This window comes from Helianthus annuus, chromosome 6, assembly GCF_002127325.2.
Source record: "Helianthus annuus cultivar XRQ/B chromosome 6, HanXRQr2.0-SUNRISE, whole genome shotgun sequence".
NCBI classification, from domain to species: domain Eukaryota; kingdom Viridiplantae; phylum Streptophyta; class Magnoliopsida; order Asterales; family Asteraceae; genus Helianthus; species Helianthus annuus.
Window position 1 is genome coordinate 139453161 of NC_035438.2, and position 20891 is coordinate 139474051.

The 20891-nt window shown below is 38.8% G+C and overlaps 1 protein-coding gene across 1 annotated transcript in view; it reads left to right on the top strand.

Moving 5' to 3' along the window:
* LOC110865905 (GDSL esterase/lipase EXL3) overlaps positions 1–20389 on the top strand; it is a 66999-nt gene extending 46610 nt beyond the window's left edge. Inside the window, exons 2-5 of the mRNA XM_022115239.2 lie at positions 16700–16830; positions 19341–19574; positions 19695–19950; positions 20046–20389. Coding sequence (XP_021970931.1) covers positions 16700–16830; positions 19341–19574; positions 19695–19950; positions 20046–20236 — 812 coding nt within the window. The 3' untranslated portion in view covers positions 20237–20389. The remainder of the gene's footprint in view (positions 1–16699; positions 16831–19340; positions 19575–19694; positions 19951–20045) is intronic.
* Positions 20390–20891: the final 502 nt, after the last annotated feature.

The window sequence follows — 20891 nt, forward strand, 5'->3', positions numbered from 1 at the left end:
CAATACGTGTTAACTTGTATTGCGTCCGCAGGGCGTGCCTATCATCCGATGAATGTGGTTATTCAAACACAAATTTCATTCAGATGGTACATTAGAACAACACAAAGCACAGTTAGTCATTAAGGGGAAAAATCTAACAATAGGTGTCGATTGCGGTGAAACTTTCATTTCGTGGTTAAACCCACGACAATATTTACGGTCCTCAGTCTTTTAACGTCTAGATATTGGGCCATACGACAACTCGACGTTAAAAACACATTTTTGCATGGACACCTCAAGGAAACGGTTTATATGTTTTAGCCCCTAGGTTTTGGTTCTCATGATCATTCTAAACATGTTTGCAAACTAAAAAAATATCTTTATGGTCTTAAGCAAGCACCTAGGGCTTGGTATTACCAGTTTGCCGGTTACATCACCAAATGTGGATTCAAAAGTAGCATTTGTGACACCTCCTTATTTATATATCATAAAGGTCATCAAATGGCCTACTTATTACTATATGTAGAAGACATCATCATCACGGCTTCGAAAACGTAATGGTGGTCTTTTTCTATCTCAGTCTACATACGCATCAGATATATTGGCTCGTGCAAACATGTCCAACTGCAAATATGCTAGTACTCCAGTCGAGGGATTCTAAACTTAGTACTGACACTGGTACACTTTTCTCTGATGGCTCTTTATACAGAAGTTTAGCCCGTGCCTTACAATACCTTACTATTACCATATTGGATATATCTTATGTGGTTCAGCAAGTTTGTCTATTCATGCATGCCCCACGAGAACCGCACTTTCAATTTCTCAAACGAATCCTACGCTAAATCAAGAGACTATCTCCAATGGTCTGTTTATTTCCCCCTCCAAATCCGCGGACCTCACGACATATTCTGAAGCGGATTAGGGTGGTTGTCCCAACTCGTAGTGATCAACCTTTGGTTATTGCGTCTACTTAGGTGGAAACTTAATATCTTGGTCCTCCAAGTGCCAACCTATCATTTCTCGGTCTAGTGCCGAAGCCGAATATTGAGGCGTCGCCAATGCAGTAGCTGAAATTAATTAGATTCGTAATCTCCTCCTCGAACTTCACCTACCAGTAGGACATGCCACACTCATTTATTGTGACAACACATCGACTGTCTATCTTGCTGAAAATCCAGGTCAACATCCACACACTAAACATATCGAAATAGATATTCACTTTGTTTGAGAAAAGGTTCGTCTTGGCACTATTAAAGTCCTCCATGTCCCAGCCAATTACCAATACGCCAACATCTTCACCAGAGGACTACCGAAGCACGTCTATCAACGTTTTTGGTCCAGCTTGTGCCTTTGGTCTTCTACGGATCAAAGTATGGGGGGACTCTTAGCCGATAATATCTGTTGATGTTATTGGCATATGCTTTGTAAATCAATTTGTGATTATTGTAATTATTCATAATTATTAGATTAGGTGTAGATACATCCTTTCCTTTATTATCTCCTCAATTCCCTTTGTATTGTTCGTATATATTGGTTGTTTAGCCTCAATAATAATGCAAGGAATTATACCAATTTACAAAATACACACCTTTATGGTGTGACATAATCTTTTGCCCATAACACATCCACAAACATACATCTTTAGTTATGTCTGGTAAACAACACACCTTTATGGATTGGATTCAGTTTCTACATGTGAGACATATTAATATATAAAGGAAAAGGTACTGGCACGTATTTATAATTAGCAGTGTAAAAAACATAAGATGATGGAATGGAAACTAATTGTGATGGTATTAAATCTCCTTCCTGAGTTAATGAATACTACATTTGTACAACTTAATTAATGTAACTAAATTCAGAAGAACAAATAATTAACTAATTGTGATGGTATTAAATCGCCCCTCTGAATTCGCACAAACAACAAATAATTGACCCATGTAGCAAGTTCCTCTTTTGTAAGTTCTTCAGTGTAGCAAGACGAACCTGTTCAGCCCTCCACGCGAAGATATTAATCTTCTTCGGTACTCATATAACCCGTTCATATGGAAAAAAAAGGGTCGCCTATTTGCTGAAAGCCTCCCGACATGATGCAACTGAGAAGTCTCCACCCGAGTTAAGAGACCACACCTACTTGTCTTGTCCATCCAGCCTTGATAAACCATCAAATACTTGATGCAATTTCATCCATTCCCCTTGTTCTCTAGAGCCCTATATCTCGTGCTTTTAGTACCAATTCCTTGATCGCATTTGAACTGTTGCATTTTTTGTATTTTCTAGATTGAAAAGTGCCAGAAAACGGTCCATTAAGAGATTATCTTCATGCCACCGATCAATGTAGAATCTGACCTCATCACCCCTCCCAATCTTTCCTTTGATTAACAAGTTAGCATTTACATTTTGTTCCAACAATTCCTTACCCATTTTGTTAATTCCATTCCATACCCCGGTTATGCCTTTTTTAATTGGTAAATATGCCCGTGATCATTCTTAATAATGTATGGCATCAATTACCTTTCCCCACAACCCATTTTGTTCATTTTTATACCTCCACCACCAATTTAGTAATAAGCTTACATTCATGTCCCTTAACGATCCCAGACCGAATCCACCCTTATCAATCGACCCAATTACCATTTCCTAATAAACCCAGATCATTTTTGCTTTATCTTCACCCACCCCCCCCCCCAAAAAAAAAAAAAAATCTTCTCCTTAAAGCCTCTAAGGTGTTTAAAACACCTCTTGGAGCTTTATATAATGAGAAGAAGTATAATGGCAGACTATCCAAGACATATCTTAGTAAAGTTACCATCCCCCCAATGGATAACATTTTAGCTTTCCACTTTGAGAGTCTAGACTTTAGATACTCAACTACCCCTTTCCAGTGGCGACTTTGGTTTATTTGCTCCAACCAAAGGCCAAAAATATATACATGGAAATTCCCCCACTTTACAGTTTATAATTGTCACACCCCCAAAATCCACAGGCGGAGTATCACCGCCTGGAGGCGTGACTGACCAGGATCAAGCCACCAATCATATTGAACAATGTAAGTAGTAAATGTAATTCAACCAACAATATGAAAGGTGTTCAAAACAAAAATATAGTTCAATGTTTAGCGGAAGCATAAATGTAAAACCCGATATAAGTAATAAGTTTGAAATGTCATAAATGTTTAACATGGCATTTACGATCCATGCCCCACAACGATTGCCCCTCCCTGTGCAAGCTCCCTGAGTACCTATTGACCTGCAAGGCATGTAACAACGAGTCAACAACAAAGCTGAGCGAGTTCACAGCTAGTTGTTTAGTTATAGTATTCGTCTCGTAAATCATATGTTCGTTTTGTAAACCATGTATCGTATTAATTCGTATCGCGGTCTCCCAGACATGTTTACGAAGATTAGTGGGGGTTTCCCATGTGTCCTAGACTAGTTGTATTTGTATTTGTATCGCGGGCTCCCAGACATGTTTGCGAAGATTAGTATTTGTATCGCGGCCTCCCAGACATGTTTGCGAAGATTAGTATTTGTATCGCGGTCTCACAGACATGTGTGCGAAGATTAGTGGGGGCTTCCCATGTGTTACTAGTCTAGCTGTATCTATAGGTGACCTTCCCCTAACGAGGTCAGTGGTACATATTCCAGTAGCGATGAAAGTACAAGTATCATTCAATCCCATTCCCAACCTCGGTAATCCCATGCCTTGGTAAGAGTGTGAACTCACCTTGGTTTGCTCGGCAGATAAACAAAAGGTCACTTGAGCCATTTGTGGTCAACCACGTCCTAACATGGTTACCATACAGTCAGGTCTAGGTTTAAGTAATGCACGTATATGTTCTACACGTATTCTAACAAGTTGCATACAAGCAATGGTCATGGCATACACGTATAAGCATGGCCGTTAACAGTACATACAAGTTCAACAGTAGAAATCACGTAACAAACACGGCCCAAAGGTGCAGTCCAATTATTTAGGCCTGTAACAGAGATAGTCCAAATAGCAGGTGTGATTGTGTGGTCTCGAGTCGAGACCAGAGTTCTCGAGTCGAGACAGTGTGGTCTCGGGTTGAAGTCTTGGTGTTCTCGAGTCGCAACTAAGGGTCTCGGGTCATGCATTTATCACTCGAGACCGGGTGGTCTCGAGTCAGGTCTCGAGTCGTAACAAGACCCGCAACCGTGGTCTCGAGTCTTGTTTGTGTGCCGTTAAGGTGTGGTCTTGAGTCGAGACAGTGGGGTCTCGACTCGCAACCCTTGTCGAGATCAGAAGATGTAACAAATTTCCTTAATTGCAGCTCATTATTTCCGTAACATCAGCAAGCATCTTTGGCAGTTTCAAATCAGATCAAACAACATTCAATTCAGCAATCATGCATAATCATACCACCCTAATTGTAATCAAACCAAGAACAATAATCATTGAATCATTCAAATCAGTGATTTCAATATCTAATATGCCACCCTAATCATTCCAACTTGATTAATTAAGCAACGATCATACGTATACATGCAGCCGATTAAATTACATCCATTCGGTTCTAGATCTAAATCATGCAATCCAATTTATAGAGCATCATCACATAAATCCTAATTCTAAACCAAACACTAATCTCATGATCATCATGTGGGTTCGGATCAATCGTTCAGAGACAACAATCACACATACATCATTTAATCATATATTCATAGTTTATCACAACATCAAAGATCAATCATCATGCATAACATCAAGTATCATGTATTAAGCCAACTACTATGATGAAACACTAACTGAGGTTTGATCGATTCAAGGGCTTCGAATGAAGGAAGGGCTGCCGTCGAGTTGTAGAGAGAGAGGAAAGAGTTTTAGGGTTTTTGTGTGTTGGTGTTTTGCAAACAATCAAGAATTAAACCCCAATACTATCTAAGTGTAGGTGAATAAGGGGAGTGGGCCGAACCTAACATTGGGCTGCCCTCATGGTCTCGAGTCCAAGTATAGTGAGCCGAGAGAGAGAGGTGTGCGACCCAAAGGGCTTGTGCGATCGGACACAATTTCACATTCTAAATTCCATAACACATAACACATAGCATACAGACCGTAATATTCTATTACAATCAAACACGTCAACTAGTCACGTATTGCTCATACGAGTTTCAATAAAACACAAAGAAAGGTTCTGGAATACGGGTTGTCACATTATCCCCATGTTGAAAGAAATTTCGTCCCGAAATTTAGCACGTACTCACTGAGGAAGCTAGTTAAGTTGCATGGTTTTCCTGGTTTTTCTGGGGTGTCACATCCTTCCCCCGTTGGTTTGGAATTTCGTCCCGAAATTCCGCAGTAGCTTCAGCCTCAGTAGTGGTTGTACTGTTCGCGAATAATTAGGGATACTTTTGTTTCATCTGATCTTCGCGTTCCCAGGTGAACTCTGGGCCATGACGGGAGTTCCAACAAACTCGAACAAGAGGTATTCTGGTGTGCTTGAGCACCTTAACATCCCAGTCCGTGATTTCGACTGGTTCCTCGACGAATCGCAACTGATCGTCGATAGTGAGCTCCTTCAAAGGAACTATGAGGGTCTCATCTGACAGACACTTCTTCAGATTTGACACCTGAAACACGTTGTGAACTCCACCAAGTTCTGTTGGCAGGTTCAGTTTGTAGGCCACTTTGCCTGTTCTTTCTATGATTTCGAACGGTCCGACATACCGCGGATTGAGCTTGCCTCGTTTGCCAAAACGAACTACACCTTTCCAAGGTGAGACTTTTAGTAGCACTCGATCCCCAACCTGGAACTCGAGTGGTTTCCTGCGCTTACCAACGTAGCTTTTCTGACGGTCACGAGCTGCCGCCATTCGTTGTCATATCTGTGCAATCCTTTCAGTAGCATCAACTACAAGTTCTGGACCCGTGATCTGACTATCACCCACCTCTGCCCAACAGAGAGGTGATCGGCATTTACGCCCGTACAGTGCCTCAAATGGAGCGGCTTGAATGCTGGTGTGGTAACTGTTGTTGTACGAGTACTCCACTAACGGGAGATGTTTTTCCCAGCCGTTGCCGAAGTCAATTACACATGCTCTAAGCATGTCTTCAAGGGTTTGAATAGTGCGCTCAGACTGCCCATCCGTCTGAGGGTGATAAGCTGTGCTCATGTCTAATCGAGAGCCAAAAGATTTATGCATTGCTTGCCATAGTTCCGAAGTAAAACGTGCATCACGATCTGAAATAATGGAGGTTGGCACCCCGTGCCTCGAAACCACTTCTTTTAAGTAAATGTCTGCTAAGGTAGAGAACTTGTCTGTTTCCTTGATAGCCAAGAAGTGTGCAGACTTTGTGAGTCGATCCACGATTACCCAAATAGTATAATTTCCACGTTGAGATCTAGGCAGGCCAGTAACAAAATCCATGGAAATTTCCTCCCATTTCCATTGTGGTATCTTTGGTTGCTGGAGTAGGCCTGATTGTTTCTGGTATTCCGTCTTGACTCTCGCACAAGTCAAACACTTGCTAACGTAAGTTGCTATGTGGGCTTTCATGCTAGGCCACCAATACGTAGTTCTGAGATCGTGGTACATCTTATCCAAACCTGGATGTACCGAGTAGCGAGACTTATGTGCTTCATCCATTACAAGCTCGCGTAAGTTGCCATAAAGTGGGACCCAGATGCGTCCTGTTATGTAATAGGCGCCGTCTTCCTTTTGCTCAAACCGTTGCCTTGAGCCGCGTAGGGCTTCAGCCCTGACCTTTTCTGGTTTCAATGCTTCTACCTGAGCATCTTGTATCTATGCCGGAAGACTAGACTGGATGGTAAGTTGTAATGCTCGTACGCGTCTAGGTGCAGTGTCTTTTCAACTGAGGGCGTCAGCCACTACATTGGCCTTTCCTGGATGGTACTTGATGGCACATTCGTAATCATTCAAAAGTTCGACCCATCGTGACGCATGTTCAATTCCTTCTGCTTGAAGATATGCTCGAGACTCCTGTGATCGGTGTAGATAGTGCACTTGGTACCGTACAGGTAATGTCTCCATATCTTAAGCGCGAAAAAACAGCTCCCAGCTCTAAATCGTGCGTAGTATAGTTTCGTTCATGAACTTTAAGTTGGCGTGATGCGTAGGCTATGACCTTATCCCGTTGCATCAACACACACCCAAGACCCTAAATGGATGCGTTGTAATAAACCACAAAATCGTCCGTGCCCTCTGGCAATGAAAGAATAGGTGCGCTACAGAGCCTATGTTTTAAGTGTTGAAAAGTTGTTTCCTGTGTATTACCCCAGCGATAGGTGACACCCTTCTGTGTCAGTAGTGTAAGCGACTGTGCAATCTTTGATGAACCTTCTGTAGTAGCCTGCCAAACCCAAGAATTGGCGAATTTCTGTTGGTGTGCGCGGTGCAGGCCAGTTTTTAATCCAGTCAACCTTGGATGGATCAACATGAATCCCATCCTTGTTTACCACGTCACGAAGCCAGAAGTCGCATTTCGAATACTTGGCGTACAACTGTTCTGCTCGAAGGAGTTCCAAAATAAGCCGTAAATGCTGCTCGTGTTCCTCCCGACTCTTAGAATAGATCAGGATGTCGTCGATGAAAACAATGACAAATTTGTCTAGGTAAGGCTTGCACACTCTATTCATAAGATCCATGAAAACCGCAGGTGCGTTTGTTAACCCGAATGGCATAACTAGAAACTCGTAGTGGCCGTAGCGAGTTCTGAATGCTGTTTTGGAGACGTCCTCATATCGGACTCTCAGTTGATGGTAGCCTGACCTCAGATCTATCTTCGAATAATAGCTCGACCCTTGCAATTGGTCGAACAGGTCGTCGATGCGTGGAAGAGGATAGCGATTCTTCATGGTCACCTTGTTGAGTTCACGGTAGTCAATGCACATCCTGAAGGTACCGTCTTTCTTTTTCACAAATAATACTGGAGCTCCCCAAGGTGAAGAGCTAGGACGAATAAAGCCCTTATCCAAGAGCTCTTGTAGTTGTGCGGATAGTTCTTCCAATTCTGATGGAGCTAAGCGAAACGGTGCACGAGCTATTGGTGCTACTCCAGGAGCTAGTTCGATCTGGAATTCGACCTGGCGATGAGGCGGTAGCCCAGGTAAATCTTTAGGAAACACTTGAGGAAAATCGCGTACGACTGGGATATCCTCTAATCTCTTCTCTTTCATTGATGCGTCACTAACAAGTGCTAAGATAGCGGTGTGGCCCTTTCGTAAACACTTCTGGGCCTTCAGGAAGGAGATGATGCCAACCACGGCACCACTCTTGTCGCCTTGAACTTCGAGAGGTTCTTTACCAGAACGGGGAATACGAACAATCTTCTCCTTGCATAGGATCTCTGCTTGTTGTTGAGATAACCAATCCATACCAATGACGATGTCGAAACTACCCAGAACTATGGGAATGAGATCGATAGAGAAAGTCTGACCAGTGAGGGTAAGATTACAACCCTGAACTATGTGTGTGGCCTCTAGACTCTTACCGTTAGCTAATTCTACGACATGTTTGGTGTTCAAAAGTGTTGGTGTGCGCTTGAACATTTGAGTAACTTTCAGAGAAATATAACTGGTATCCGCACCCGAATCAAATAATACAGTAACATAAAAGTCGTCAAGAAGAAACTTACCCATCACCACGTTAGGATCATTCCTTGCATCACCCTGACCCAGCACAAACGCTCGACCCCTGGCGCCATTGTTATCATTGTTTCCCCCGTTGTTGTTCCCATTGCCCTAATTATTGTTGTTGTTGTTCTGATTTTGGTTTAACTGGGGGCAGTCTCGCTTGAAGTGGCCTTCAGCACCACACTGAAAGCATCCCTTGTTGCCTCGCTGCTGTTACTGCTGCTGGTTTCGTGGAGCTGGTGGTTGTTGTTGCTGGTTCTGATTCGCAGGTCATGAGCTCCTGCAATCTTTAGCTTTATGACCCATCTTGAGACACCTTTGACAACGACCCTTGTTGCACTGGCCATTGTGGTGCCTGTTGCATGTATTGCACCTTGGGAGGTTTCCTTGATATCCACCCTGCCTTTGACTACCAGAAAATTGCTGATCAGGGGTCTGGTAGTTATCAGTCTTTCGCTGCTGTGCCTGGGACTGAGCTGTAGCTGAACCCTTGCTGGAATCCCCATCCCATTTCCGCTTGTTGTCACTGGGAGTAGCGGAAGTAGTAGCATTAGTAGCACCGATACGTTTGGGCAGCTTGTTCTGTTCCACTGCCTGATCTGTGAGGCGATGAGCAAGATGAGTAATCTCCTGGATTGTAGCAAGGTTGGCCGATGTCACATGACTTTGAATTTCTGGTACTAGTCCTTTGAGATATAACTCAACGCGCTTGATAGGAGGGTCCACCATAGTTGGACACAAGATGGCCAGCTCGTTTGACCTTTTCGTATACGCCTCAATCTCTGACCCCGTCATTTTCAGATTAAAGAATTCCACTTCCAACTTGTGGATGTCATCACGAGTGTAGTATTCCCGCTTGATTAGTTCCTTGAATTCGTTCCAAGGGGTGGCGTTAGCAGCTGCCAACCCTAATATCTGAACTTGCGCATTCCACCAAGTCAGCGCAATGCCTTCGAGAGTACCAGTGGCATACTTTACCCTGCGAGCCTCAGGGCATTCACACATCTCAAAGATGCACTCAAGCATTTCAAACCAATGGAGGAGTCCAACTGCTCCTTCAGTGCAACTGAGTGTGCTAGGACGACAGGCCATGAAAGTCTTGAAGGTGCAAATAGGTGGCTGAGCATGCTGACCTCCTGCTTGTGCGGCTGCTAGTGCCGCAGCAACTTGTTCGTTAATCAGAGCCGTCAACTGGGCTTAAGTCATGTTAACGAGTCCAGCCATGATCTTCATACCAAGGCAGCATAAGTGAGAGAGGTTCGCGAAAAATGTGATGACAGAAGAGAGTAAGCACACAAGTATTCTCAAGCAATAGTGGTTACATTTATCTAAGCATACCATGAGCAAAGTTCTATGTAATCTAGCAAGTAGGAAATGTAGACATGAATAGTATCACCTATAGTGTTGAGTCTTGCACGTGGAGCGAAGCGTCGTTGTGGATCGTTGAGCACTGTACAGGTTATAGTCTGGTTTTAATAAAAACATTTTCCCCTTATTAAAACCAAGTTCACTATAACCAATGGCTCTGATACCAATCTGTCACACCCCCAAAATCCACAGGCGGAGTATCACCGCCTGGAGGCGTGACTGACCAGGATCAAGCCACCAATCATATTGAAAAATGTAAGTAGTAAATGTAATTCAACCAACAATCTGAAAGGTGTTCAAAACAAAAGTATAGTTCAATGTTTAGCGGAAGCATAAATGTAAAACCCGATATAAGTAATAAGTTTGAAATGTCATAAATGTTTAACATGGCATTTACGATCCATGCCCCACAACGACTGCGCCTCCCTGTGCAAGCTCCCTGAGTACATATTGACCTGCAAGGCATGTAACAACGAGTCAACAATAAAGCTGAGCGAGTTCACAGCTGGTTGTTTAGTTATAGTATTTGTCTCGTAAATCATATGTTCGTTTTATAAACCATGTATCGTATTAATTCGTATCGCGGTCTCCCAGACATGTTTGCGAAGATTAGTGGGGGTTTCCCATGTGTCCTAGACTAGTTGTATTTGTATTTGTATCGCGGTCTCCCAGACATGTTTGCGAAGATTAGTATTTGTATCGCGGCCTCCAGACATGTTTACGAAGATTAGTATATGTATCGAGGTCTCACAGACATGTGTGCGAAGATTAGTGGGGGCTTCCCATGTGTTACTAGTCTAGCTGTATCTATAGGGGACCTTCCCCTAACGAGGTCAGTGGTACGTATTCCAGTAGCGATGAAAGTACAAGTATCATTCAATCCCATTCCCAACCCCGGGAATCGCATGCCTTGGTAAGAGTGTGAACTCACCTTGGTTTGCTCCGCAGATAAACAAAAGGTCACTTGAGCCACTTGTGGTCAACCACGTTCTAACATGGTTACCATACAGTCAGGTCTAGGTTTAAGTAATGCACATATATGTTCTACACGTATTCTAACAAGTTGCATACAAGCAATGGTCATGGCATACACGTATAAGCATGGCTGTTAACAGTACATACGAGTTCAACAGTAGAAATCACGTAACAAACACGGCCCAAAGGTGCAGTCCAATTATTTAGGCCTGTAACAGAGATAGTCCAAATAACCGGAGTGATTGTGTGGTCTCGAGTCGAGACCAGAGTTCTCGAGTCAAGACAGTGTGGTCTCGGGTTGAAGTCTTGGTGTTCTCGAGTCGCAACTAAGGGTCTCGGGTCATGCATTTATCACTCGAGACTGGGTGGTCTCGAGTCAGGTCTCGAGTCGAAACAAGACCCGCAACCATCGTCTCGAGTCTTGTTTGTGTGTCGTTAAGGTGTGGTCTCGAGTCGTGACAGTGGGGTCTCGACTCGCAACCCTTGTCGAGATCAGAAGATGTAACAAATTTCCTTAATTGCAGCTCATTAATTCTGTAACATCAGCAAGCAACTTTGGCAGTTTCAAATCAGATCAAACAGCATTCAATTCAGCAATCATGCATAATCATACCACCCTAATTGTAATCAAACCAAGAACAGCAATCATCGAATCATTCAAATCAGTGATTTCAATATCTAATATGCCACCCTAATCATTCCAACTTGATTAATTAAGCAACAATCATACGTATACATGCACCCGATTAAATTACATCCATTTAGTTCTAGATCTGAATCATGCAATCCAATTTATAGAGCATCATCACATAAATCCTAGTTCTAAACCAAACACTAATCTCATGATCATCATGTGGGTTCGGATCAATCGTTCAGAGAAAACAATCACACATACATCATTTAATCATATATTCATAGTTTATCACAACATCAAAGATCAATCATCATGCATAACATCAAGTATCATGTATTAAGCCAACTACTATGATGAAACACTAACCGAGGTTTGATCGATTCAAGGGCTTAGAATGGAGGAAGGGCTGCCGTCGAGTTGTAGAGAGAGAGAGGAGAGATTTTTAGGGTTTTTGTGTGTTGGTGTTTTGTAAACTATCAAGAATTAAACCCCAATACTATCTAAGTGTAGGTGAATAAGGGGAGTGGGCCGAACCCAGCATTGGGCTGCCCTCATAGTCTCGAGTCCAAGTATAGTGAGCCGAGAGAGAGAGAGAGAGGTGTGCAGCCCAAAGGGCTTGTGCGATCGGACACAATTTCACATTCTAAATTCCATAACACATAACACATAGCATACAGAACGTAATATTCTATTACAATCAAACACGTCAACTAGTCACGTATTGCTCATACGAGTTTCAATAAAACACAAAGAAAGGTTCTGGAATACGGGTTGTCACAATAATGTTAGCCACATTCTATACCGCCCCATTCCCCACCCCAATACTAAAAAGTTTTGATTTTTGGTGACTCAATTTCATCCCAGATATTAAGTAAAAATTTCTCATTAAACATACTATGTTTCTTATACTATTTTCCTCCACTCCCCCATGAACACCACGTCATCCACATACATAAAATGAGTAATAGAAGGTCCATTGTTTGGTAATTGTATACCTCTTATTAATCCCATCATTGTAGCTTTTTTTAAAAAGACGTGAGAGCCTCCATTGCAATTATAAAAATAAATGGCGATAATGGATCCCCCTGTCTTACCCCCCGATAACATTGAAGTTCCCATGTAGGAGATCCATTAATAAGTACCGAGGCTCTCGATGATTTCGATCATAATACCCCTCACCCACTTTCTCCATATCCCCGGAAAACCCATTTGTTGCAATACCAAATCAATAAAATTCCAACAAATAGTGTCGTAGGCTTTCTCAATATCAATTTTGAAAATAAACATTTTTTTTGTTTTCTTTAACCAAGAAATAATTTCATTCAAAATCAAAGGGCCATCCAAGATGTTCCTATTAGATAAGAACCTATATGGCATTCAGAGACGACCGACCCCACAACATTTTTAATCCGATTTGCAAGCATTACTTTTGATATACACCCAATAAGACTAATCGGACGAAAATCGTTAAAAGAGATAGGATCTGTACCTTTTGGGATTAATGCCAGAAAGGAGGAGCCACAGCCTCTACTTATTTCCCCATCCGAAAGAAATTTTGTCATGATTCCAAGAAAATCGTCCTTGAGTAGGTCCCAGAAATGTTTTATAAACACAAAATTGAAGCCATCTGGTGCAGGCGCCTTGTCACTTCCATAGTCCCACACTGCCTCTTTTATTTCTTGTATTGAGAATGGCACCACTAGACCGTTTACTTCTTCAGCTGTTAACTGTTTCAAATCTGGACAAACAAAACCCGACCTACATGGTCTAGTCTCTTGGAATTTAAAGGAAAAAATTTTTCGTGCCTCATGCTTTATTTTTATTAGGTCAGAGACCATAATCCCATTTATTCTCTTATTAAGTGTGTTTTGGTTTACCATTCCATGAAAAATAGATGTATTTTCATCCCCTTCTATCGCCCATTTAATCATATATATTTGTTTTAAATCGCTAGCTATAGTGGAATTCAATTCACCCAAAAGACGTTTGCTTTCAACCCAGGATGCTTTTTCTAGATCAGTTAGTAATCTTTCTTCTATTACCCTATCTAACACATCAATTTTTTACAAGATCATTTTTTTAGCGTTCTCCTTATCCCTTTCGATCTCCCACCATACTTTAATTGCATTTTTAACCGACCTTAGTTTGGAAGCTAAATCTACATCCAGGCAACCAGTTGTGACATAGTTATTCAACACATTTGTAACCACCTCCCCAAACCCGTCCCGCCCAATCCATGGATTGTAAAAAAAAAGTGTGATGGGACAGTGATCCGATTCGCATCGCGCTAACGCCAACACAGTTGCATCAGGCCATTTGTTCCAAAAATTCTCACAAACCAAGAATCTATCTAGTTTACTCATTTTTCCCCGTCATCCGATACTCTGGTATACTTTCTACCGCCCATCGAATATTCTAATAATCCATTATCTTCTATAAAATCATTAAAGGCCTCTGCGCATCTTAGAACGAATTCCGTATTGAGTCTCTCCTCTACTGATCGTACAACATTAAAATCACCCAGTAATACCCACATTCCACCCCTAGTTCCCATGATGTTTGTTATCGACTCCCACAGTTCCTTTTTTGCTCCTAAACCCTGTGGTGCATAAACATTAATCACATGCAAAACTTCATTTGTTCGGCCTAACGTACCTGAAACCACCATAAAATTACGTTCTCTGATGACCTGAGCTTATGAAGATATCAGGGTCCTAAAACCATGCCAACCCTCCTAACCTCCCATCTGCATTAACCCAATCAAATTCCAATGGCCCTCTGCCCCATAACCCTTTGTATTGAATTGTTGATCCATCGCCATCCATAGTCTCCTGAATTGCTACAAAGTCCGCTTTATGTGCCCTCAACACATCCCCAACTGAGAGTATTTTTGCATCCTCTCTAATGCCTCTAACATAGAATAAAGAAACTTCATTGGGCCAAATTCTAAACACCTTCCTCTCGAATTGCATTTTCGATATCAGCACCAAAACTTTCGAAATTGATTCCCACCGCTTCACCAACTTCCACCATGTCCCTAACCTCCGAATATATGTCCGCCGGTTCTTCCATGTCTTGCATCGTACCTCTAAAATTGTGTATCGGAATTGTGGGGACAAACGGCACATGATTAAACCCAACCCGGCATCCGATCTTTCGGCCCCCGTTACAGTAATTTCAGGTTCAACGTTCAGGCTATTTATGCAAGTGAATGAGAACACAATGTCATTCCTAGTCGGATCTTTGCCAATCGGTCTCCTTGTTGTAGCTTGATTATTTCTGTCTCCATTACGGTTTACCGGCGGTCTGTCGTGATCCTTATTACCCACAAATAAGGCGTGGAAAGCTTTTGTTTAATCCTAACAAGCGACATTTTAATTATTTTAAATAAATTATTTATGATTTTTATACTTCATTTATATTCGGTACTTAAAAAAATCCAGTGGCTTTTGTTTCATCCTAAAAACCGACGTTTTAATTATTTTAAAAAAATTATTTATGATTTTTATAGTTCATTTACATTCTGTTAAATTTTTCTTTAGCGAAATAAAATAAATAAACTGAATGGGAAAACTTTCACCGGTTTTTTCAGCTGAAGAACTAGCTGAAGAACTGGGAATAAAAGAGATTTTACCAGCATATCTTGATCCATCCCTTGATGATAAAGTGTTTCTAACTGGTGTAAGCTTTGCTTCTGGTGGCTCGGGATATGATCCCCAAACACCAAAGATAGCGGTAAACATGCAACTAGCATGAACTATTTCTACACGCTATTTCTAGTTGTTAAACGTACCTCACTCCTACATTTTTACTTCTCATACCTAATTTTAAAGTCGTTATATAACTAATAAAATCTCCCTTTGCATATTAAAATAAAACAAAACATCCTTTTGGTTTGACGTTTTCAGGGGTGTCTGGGGTATGTTTACTCGGTCCTTTTTTTGTGTGTCTTGTGCTAGTGTCCTTGAATTCGATTTATAGAAACCGACTAGAACGTTTTGAAGCGCGCAGGATTGATGTGTACCCCCGTTCACCCCCATTTCCTTGTTCCATGTTTTCTGAGTGCACAATTAGCACATGTTGCCATGCACACCACTCTCCCACATTCCATGAATATTCCTTATTATTTGGCATATTCCTTTTAATTGTTTGTTAGTTTTTATTAGTGGGAGGTAGTTTTATATTTCTTTGTAAGCCTATAAATAGGCAAGTATGTTTAATGTTTTGATTATGAATGAAAAATATTAAAAGGAGAGTTATCTCAAATTCTTGTTTCCTACTATTTTCTTTTGAGCTTAATCCACTCAATGGATTATTTATCTATCAACCGATTGGTTCGTATTAGCCCACGTACCCATTAGGTTGTTAGGGTTTTGTTATGATGTCTATTTATTTTGTAACTGAATCCTTCAAAAATAGTCATTCAGTATTTCACCATTTAACATAATATCAGAGCCTTAGGGTTCTGTGACTTTTCCGCCACACCACCGCAAAAAACAAATCCTAGTTGTCGCAACTGAGTGCAAACACTAGACAGGGTGGTATGCCACCATTGCCGTCGCCCTGTTCCAGCTTCGTTTTTCTGTTCCGTTTTTTCTATTTACTATATTTTCCACTTAATAAAACTTCATTATTGGTTTAAGACTCAACTCTTAGGCCACTTGTTTCTTTCACCAACCCCTCAAAGACGAACACTTTTTTTTTCAGTGGTGAAGTTGTGGTTTAGGGAGTAGCATTTATATGCATGACTTTTGTCAAATAAACCCATCTTATCAATTATTATTGCCCATAGTTAAAGCTGGAGACGTTTATCTGCAACTGAACAACTACTAAAGTGCCTCACTATATTAGGAAAACATTTCATAATTCATATTTCCCAGTGGCTTTTGTTTAATCCTAACAAGCGACGTTTTAGTTATTTTAAATAAATTATTTATGATTTTTATACTTCATTTATATTCAGTAGTTAAAAAAATCCAGTGGCTTTTGTTTCATCCTAAAAACCGACGTTTTAATTATTTTAAATAAATTATTTATGATTTTTATACTCCATTTACATTCTGTTAAATTTTTGTTAGCCGAAATAATATAAATAAACTGAATGGGAAAACTTTCATTGGTTTTTTCAGCTGAAGAACTGGGAGTAAAAGAGATTTTACCAGCATTCCTTGATCCATCTATTGATGATACAGAGTTTCTAACTGGTGTAAGCTTTGCATCTGCTGGCTCGGGATATGATCCCCAAACACCAAAGACAGCGGTAAACATGCAACTAGCATGAACTATTTCTACACGCTATGAAATTCAATTTTTACAGGGTTGTTAAACGTACCTCACTCCTCCATCTATACTATATAATAAAAGAAATCTGATTTGGGACACATGTTATTCAATGAGGGCATCAATAATTTATAGATCAATTTTAAATTTTAAATTTTAAATTAAAAAGATTTAAATATTATATTCAAATTTTATTTTGATTGAATCTAAAGTCTAAAATAATGTTACTTGTATTTAACTATGAAATATATAAAATGCTTTTAAACTATTGTTTATGGATATTCGAAAGAGCCGACATTATTGATTATTTCTTTTATTTATTGTCACTTAAGTAAAATATTATAACACTATGGATTAACTTCGATTATAAATCTATATCTATACTATATAATAAAAGAAACCTGATTTGGGATACATGTCATTCAATGAGGGCATCAATAATTTATAGATAAATTTTAAATTTTAAATTAAAAAGATTTAAATATTATATTCAAATTTTATTTTGATTGAATCTAAAGTCTAAAATGTGTTTTAAATCTAATCTATAATTTATGGATTTAATTTTGATTTGAAATTATTAAACAAAAACCCATAAAATTAGTAAATGATGGGTCTTGCACAGATCCCATTTATCAAATATTGTTTACCAATAAAATAACAAATAAACTAACATAGATAAAAGTCGAAAGTTCTAGAAAAGTACTAAAAACTATAATATTAAGATGTAAATGAAGGAATAAAACATATATTTATTTTTAATCATAAGCTTATTATGTTGATTCTAAATATGTTACAAATTAAATACGAAAAACACTAATCTTATAACTTTTAAAGTTTCTACCACAAAGATGTGACTTGAACAAAATCACATGAATCAATTATATGGATTAACTCATGAAAGAGTTATAGACCCATATAGACAAAAAAAGGTTATGAAATTTATTATAATGTAATGACATTTTATTCGTAAACTTATTTGTTTCTTTAGGTTGAAATAATAGCATCAAAAAATATAAATGTTTTATTCAAGTCAATTTATTTTTAACCATTAAAAACAAACTTTACAGTAAAACAATATTAAAACTTATTGTTGAATTTTTTTTAATTTTTTTTGTAATTAATAAAGTATAAATTAGTAATATTTGTGTGCATAGAGATATGTACCTCATGCTTTTGGAGGTTTTCAAAAAAAAAAAATTATGTTTCACTTCTAACCCAAAACTATTTATTTTTCTACTTTTAACACCAAAGTTCTCATATATTGAAATTTAACCTCACAAAATTTTGTACTTTCAACTTTGGTCACCACACTTTTCATATTTCGCGGATTTTTCGTTTTAAATTTTGCGAGTTAACACGGCGTTACTTGTGTGTGGTTCAACGGTTTAACATTTCGTTTTACGAGTTAACACAGCTCAACGTGTGTGTGTGGTTCAACATTTTTATGTCGTCTATCGTTTCCCCGTGTTGCAGGTTCATTACAACGCGCGGGGTCCTAAATCGACTTAATGTATTTTTAGATAAGTTAGATATATGTGTTTTAAAACAAGGTAAACTCTTAACATACATATTTTTTCCTATTGTAACTAAGATGTAGAGGTCTGTGAAAGGTATCTTCACATTCGGAATGTCATAACTTTTTTTTTAAAATTTAGATTTACTTAGTTGTCGTATGGTGTCTCATGTCGTTATTTTTATTTTTTTCACTTATATATATGTTTTATTGGTTTAATTGTACATGTAAAGTATTACACTATACATAGTATTTTCTCAACTATAGTTAATTGGTTTTATTGATTCAACTTTTGTCTATTCATTTACATTACTTTTATCTGTCTAGAAGTCACTTTTTTCAGACCTTTCAAATGGTATGGGACATATTACATTATCAATAGTTTTTATTGGTTTCCCTACTAATTGTGATAAAAGTAATTATTTCGTACAATTCATATTGGTTTATAGATTTGAATACGAGCATACCTTGTATTAATGTTAATGATAGCGAAAGTGAGGAAACTATATTTGAATGGTAGAAAATATAATATTATGCCAACATTAACCCGTCAGAATAATCTATTATCAGATAAAAATCAGACACGTTACCTTTGAACAAGAAAATGTCACAATAAATATTAGTAGTGATACAAAATTTTAAGTTCTTATAACAAATCCTAAAACAAATAACTGATCATATTATTATTATTATGAATGGCTATACAAACTTCAATATTTATTTTGTATTTGGTTTGCATATTACTCTATATTATATATACTTAGATCAGAATATTATGAACATATTTTTTTATTTTACATTATAATTATGATCCACCCCGTGTGTTACACGGGGCAACAACCTAGTATTAAAATAAAACAAAAGATCCTTTTGGTTTGACGTTTTCAGGGGTGTCTTGGGTATGTTTACTCGGTCCTTTTTTTGTGTGTCTTGTGTTACTATCCTTAAATTTGATTTATCTAAATCATTTGTATCAGGATGTTTTGTCATTTGATGACCAGCTAAACCAGTTTAAAGAATACATTGAGAAACTTAAGGGTATGGTTGGAGTAGAGAGAACACAATTCATATTAGAAAATAGCTTCTTCTTGGTGGTTGCTGGTAGCGATGATCTAGCGAATACATATTTTACTGTTGGCATTCGGAGATTAGAATATGACGTCCCGTCTTATGCTGATCTTATGGTATCTTCTGCTTCCAACATCATACAGGTAGTAACATTGTTAACTTCTTTTTTGTAGTAGTTTTCACTTTTCCCACCCATATTTTGGTTTACTAAACACTGTTTATTTATTTATTTACTTTATTTTTTTGGTTTTTACACATTGAAGGATATATACAAACTTGGAGCACGAAGAATAGCAGTGTTTGGAGCACCCCCGATTGGGTGTCTGCCATCACAAAGAACTCTTGCTGGTGGTGGGCTTAGAGCGTGTGCAGAAGAATATAACGAAGCAGCACAAATATATAACAGCAAGTTGCAACCGGAGACCGAATACCTCAATAGCACTCTAGCGCAATCTAGGATCGTCTATATAGACATATACAACCCGTTGCTTGCTATTATTGAAAATCCTCTTCAATATGGTACTTGACATATTTATAACTTTGATCGTGGTAGTCATACTTTTTTAACTATCTTGTATTAGTTGGTTTAACGATTTCATTCTCTCATACTTCAGGGATCGAAGTTGTGGATAGAGGTTGTTGTGGCACGGGGAATATAGAGGTCGCGATTTTGTGTAACAAGTTGCTCCCTACATGTCCTGATGATTCAAAATATCTATTCTGGGATAGCTATCACCCTACAAACAAAGGATACACCATCCTCGTAAATCAAGTGCTAGGAAAATACGTTGATGATATCTTTTAATTTTACATAGAGGTTAATAATTATCCACACTATAAACGTTTTTATGCCCTTAAATGTAGGTGGGGAACCTTGTTTGTTGATGTGCTGTCACATCTTAAAGCTGTATTTCATGTAAGACATTTATGTTCCTATTTAATTACATTAAAACAATTTATCCTCAACGTTTTTGTAAAAAAAAAAAAATATCAACTGAATACCCTAGTTATGTCATGCAATAATATTAATAACCTTGGATGCTTGGGTAAATAAGAAAATGCAAAAGTTTATTAAGGATTGGTTGAATTAAATAAACATAAATGATATTAGGAAGCAAAAAGCACACAAAAAAACCAGAGAGTTGGAATTGGTTACGAAAGTAAGAAACACGCAATCACTTTTGGTTTCAGATTTTGTTATTGTGTTGCAAGATGTGATCGGTGATAGCAATGTTTAATCGGCTACATAGAGTTAGCTTATCTTGATCTCGCCACTGACCTAGAGCGTGATCCATGTACTTAAGCATCAACTGTCTGACCTTAAATACCTATTGGGTACTAGACATGATCTTGGGCGTACTATAAATTAACCACCGAATCAACGCAAAATTGATCATACTAAAATGACTACAAATCACATGCATATGACTTACACCCGTTCAAATTCTTGAACATAATTA